Consider the following 4,798-nt stretch of genomic DNA (forward strand, 5'->3'; position numbering starts at 1 on the left):
TCAATACAATGAAAGAGCCTGCACCACTTCCAAATATGTCCATTGAAGTCAGGGAGAGGACAATATACCCAATTTCATTGAAAAGGATGACAATATCACAGCACAGTTCTAAATAATACAAATTTCTGTCCACATGATCATAAATGAAATGATTTGTTAATCATTAAATTCCATCGTTGCTTTAATCAACGTTATTTTCGACCATATAACAGAGGCTGCAATATCCATCTTGTGTATAACAGTAGCCCGACTTCACCAAACACGTTTCTACTAAAATGTCTGACAAAAAAAAGACAGAAATGGAGAATTCTGCAACTACACTGATTTTGGGAGGAAGTACTTTTGGTTTTATTGGAAGTATCAAAGCAGCACATGTGCGGTCCCATTATATTTTCATGCAAGAGATATTGCCACTTCTCAAAGGTATTAGTCAGATATAAAGTCATTATACCCCAGTGTTTCCTGTGCGCAAACAAATGACTGTTATGCAGCATTTCTTTTAAAAGAGTCACAAAACAGCCTCAAACTCACTTGTTACAGAATAAAGTGGGAAGTATCTGTCTGTTATATCACAACTTTAAGTGATGCTATATTGAACCAAGATTATATTCATTTGTGAAGCCGATATTGAAACGAATCATGAGACAAATGACACCCCACCTCTGGACATCATATAACAGCTTTGTGTGAATACCAGACTGAGATTAGAGTCATTATTTGTTCCCTCCTTTGTAGCTCTCAAATCTCATTTGTGTTCACGTAGACTCAAATATGGCGTGTCAAGGTGACAAGATGCATTGCACCAGATTTACCATTAACACAAAATTACATTTTAAAGCTACAACAGGAGCGAGAGTTTCATATCCTATAAGTAATATCCTAAATTCTTGTCTGTTTCTCACACAAAGCTATAAGTTGCTTTAGAATACTACTTACAATGTATCTAATGAGTCACGACCAAAAATACAGCACGATTGTGATACTTTTTGTAATTTTTGCTAAACTTGACTTGACGAGAACAATCCGAAAATTCTGTTATGTTTTCCAATGTATAACATTAGAAATGTAATAATATAAGTGTGATATAGATATATATATTGGGCTGTAGTTCAATTTATAGCTATGTATAGGCCTGTTCAGTAACAATAGCAATAATAGTTAAAACCAGTAGGCTATATGATGATATACATGTATAAACTGTGATATGAAGTAGCTACACACCTCCCATAATGTGAAAAACCACAATATTTCTACACATACTGTGCCATTACATAATTATTTGAAAGCATTTCAGTCAGTCAGTAAGGAATCCACCAGCTGGCCATGTCTGTCATCGAATATTCCTTAAAAGATATCCAGCTCTCGTCAAAAATATAGCGACGGGAGACCGAGAAAAATACGCTGAGATTTCTAGATGCCAGTTCACTTCATCCAAACTAACTCCATGTCTAAAGGCTTTAGCATCGAGCACAGACATTTTCTGAGCGAGGACGCGTAGGCTATAGTGAACCAAATCTGCCTCCCCCCGTGCTGTTTTTTTTCCCCCTCAGCCTTTGTGAACTGTGGTTTTGAGGGAAAGGGATGCATTTTCGCAAAAGGTTTCGTAGTGCTGTATACGTTTTACTTAATCTGGGACGGACTGGCACACCTCTCTTCAGTCTTCTCTTCACGACGAACGTACGAACGAAATATCCGTCCGGTGTTTAGTCACAGAGAGATGTCTGAGGATGCGCATCAATACCTTATTCATCCGTTGTCTCTCCACGGAGCCCGTCTTTGAATGTTTTACCCGAAACATGAATGGAGCTGCTTGAGGATATACGACCTTTTCATCGGTTTTTAGGGAACTATGAAGCCCTCGACATCTGAACACACGAATTAAAGCGATAAAACCTATATGAGGGGCGTTAAGGGACGACTTCGCAAAGCCATCGCGGCATATGCTGATTTTTTCTTTTGTTTAAATGTTCGTCTTGTTCTCTTACAGCTTTATATGAGGCAAGTATATCGAAGTATGTATTTCACGACATTTTCGAGCCTATTGGATGTCTGACATGTTCGTGCTGGAATAGGGGATAAGTTGGTCACCGTTTCATACAGTCGACAGTCAGATCGGATCTGCTATTTTTTTTATTTCCAATTGAATACCGAGTTGTGTTGCACTGCGGTAAATCAGAACTCGATGCGCGCGGTCGTCGACGGCTGCCTTTCAAACCTATCATAATAAGCATGCTTATGGTAGCCTATTGTGAAAGACTGTTATTAATGCATCTCTCTACAGGTGCCTGAACCGGTGCCAGTTTCTGAAAAGAACTGATTTTGTAACCTTGTCTGCATTTTAGATGCTGGTTTTCTTGAACCTTTGCTGATTTCCTCATGGGAAAAACAAAATACCTCAGGCTTGTGTAAAAGCCTGTATAGGAAGCAGTTTAGTTGTAGGAGTTTGGTTGCATTAAAACGTGAAGTACTTTATCAAAGCGTCATACAATATGATACAATATCATGCAATAAACGACTGATTAAGACTTGCATTGTGAAGCACAGTGCACAATGCAATAATATGCAGTATATATTGAAGGCACATTTGCCTTTGCTAGAAAACTCAAGTTTAAATTCGTTTTTCACACCTGGAGTTAAAGTTTTTATTTGCTTTTGATATTAATGCATTATGAAGCGCTTTGTTTTTTAACTGTTTAAAGTTCATAGATCAATTTCTTTATTTCATATCTTTTTAAAATGTAATCAGATGTTATACATTTTTAAAATCCCTTCTTGTCTTATTTTGTTTTTCAACTCACTGTGAGCTCTTTTTTTCCAGCTGTGTCTTTGTGTATAGGATCAAATCGGACTGCATCTTCTAAATGAAGTTACCCAGCCATGCAATGTTCCTGGAAGGCTGTGATTCTGCTTGCATTGGTGTCCATAGCGATCCAATACACAGCTATCAGGACTTTCACAGCTAAGCCTTTTCATATGTGCCCTGTTCCTAACCCTTTGAACTGTGGCTTGGGACAGGATGTGGAGTCCTTCGATCGGATGTGTGATGAGTACCCATATTTTAATTACAATTCCTCCAGGAAGACTCACATCCTCATCTTGGCGACTACCCGTAGCGGCTCCTCTTTCGTTGGACAGTTGTTCAACCAGCATTCAGATGTGTTCTATCTCTTCGAACCGCTCTATCATGTCCAAACGACCTTAATCCCTCACCTTTCTCCCAGCAGATATGCTGTTGAGCGCAGAGTGATGCTGGGAGCCAGTCGTGACCTTCTTAGAAGCTTGTACAACTGCGACTTGTATTTCTTAGAGAGTTACATCAAGCCGCAACCGGCAAACCATACCACGGATAAACTGTTTCGACGAGGAGCCAGCAAAGCCCTCTGCTCTATGCCAGTCTGTGATGCTTTCAGCTCCAGCGATGGCAATATAGAAGAGGGGGATTGTGTTCGTAAGTGTGCCTCCCTTAACTTGACCCTCGCTACCGAATCATGTCGGGAAAGACGGCACGTAGCCATTAAAACAGTGCGTATTCCAGAGGTCAATGATCTCAAGGCACTAATTGAGGACCCTCGGCTTAATCTGAAAGTTATCCAGCTGGTGAGAGACCCCCGTGGGATATTATCTTCTAGGATTGAAACCTTTCGGGACACATACCGCCTATGGCGGATCTGGAGAGCCACAGGCCGTAAACCTTACAACTTGGATTTGACTCAGCTCACGACAGTGTGCGACGACTTTCTGAACTCGGTTTCCACCGGCTTGAGCCGACCGCCGTGGCTTCGTGGACGGTACATGCTGGTGAGATACGAGGACCTGGCCAGGAATCCACTCCAAAAAACCAAGGAGGTTTATGAATTCCTTGGTCTTTCTTTGGAAAAAAGTGTGGTGGACTGGATACACAACAACACAAGAGGCAATAACGACGTGTCAGCAAAGCATAAGTATGGCACGTTGAGAGACTCAGCGGCCAATGCAGAGAGCTGGAGGTTGAAATTGTCTCATGACATAGTTGATTACACACAAACTGTTTGTCAGCACATTTTAGACGAGCTCGGCTACAAAGCTGTCAACTCCCCCGAGGAGCTGAAAAACATGTCGCTCTCGCTCATTGAGGACAAAACCTTCATACCTTTTTTGTAACAAAGGTAATCCATGCGCACGCACAACTATTTTTCTACATTTATATTCTTGCCTTAATGTGACTGACATTTGCACTATGAACATTTTTTACTTCGGAGACTCCCTCGCAGTCAACCCTATGATTTTCTGAACAGCACAAGAACCAAAACACTTAGCTGTAAAGAGATCTCGACTTCACCTTGATTGCAGCCATTGCATTGAGATAGTAATGTTCATTATTTATATATTAGAGCAGAGCACCACACTATTGACAAAGAAATTCTGTATGCTGGTCATTGCTTTGACAACAGTGAATGTGAATATTTTGTCAGTCAAAGATCCCAGACTATTCTCAAGAAATCTTTAATGTGGGACTGAAATGCTGTCATGTATAATAACAGCCGTGCAATAAAATTGTGAATGTCACAGACTACTTCTCAGGTTGTTTCTCAGGGGCCATTTACACGACAACATTTTCAGCCAAAAACCTGTTCGTTTACATTACATCTGCATTTTGGGGATTGACGAAGCATCTTTTTGAAAACGCCATCATTGTCGTTTCTGTATAAACACCTAATATGGGAATCTATGAAAACAGTGACGTCATGCGCATGCGTAGTACATGTTAGCTATGTAGACGTATGGCAGTATGTGTCGATTTTATATGAAAGCGCGAACA

The 4,798-nt window shown here is 40.4% G+C and overlaps 1 protein-coding gene across 1 annotated transcript; it reads left to right on the forward strand.

Annotated features, from left to right (window-relative positions):
* The first annotated feature begins 1,104 nt into the window (after positions 1-1,104).
* Positions 1,105-4,545, forward strand: LOC113096594 (carbohydrate sulfotransferase 1). Its single transcript, XM_026261965.1, has 2 exons — positions 1,105-1,998; positions 2,819-4,545. Exon 2 carries the CDS (start codon positions 2,878-2,880, stop codon positions 4,138-4,140), a length of 1,263 nt encoding a protein of 420 aa, XP_026117750.1. The 5' UTR covers positions 1,105-1,998; positions 2,819-2,877; the 3' UTR covers positions 4,141-4,545.
* The last annotated feature ends 253 nt before the right edge of the window (positions 4,546-4,798 follow it).

This window comes from Carassius auratus, unplaced genomic scaffold, assembly GCF_003368295.1.
Source record: "Carassius auratus strain Wakin unplaced genomic scaffold, ASM336829v1 scaf_tig00215990, whole genome shotgun sequence".
NCBI lineage: Eukaryota > Metazoa > Chordata > Actinopteri > Cypriniformes > Cyprinidae > Carassius > Carassius auratus.

Excerpts from the sequence above, each read along its gene's own strand:
- LOC113096594 (XM_026261965.1), top strand. The coding sequence starts at position 2,878 with ATGCAATGTTCCTGGAAGGCTGTGATTCTGCTTGCATTGGTGTCCATA.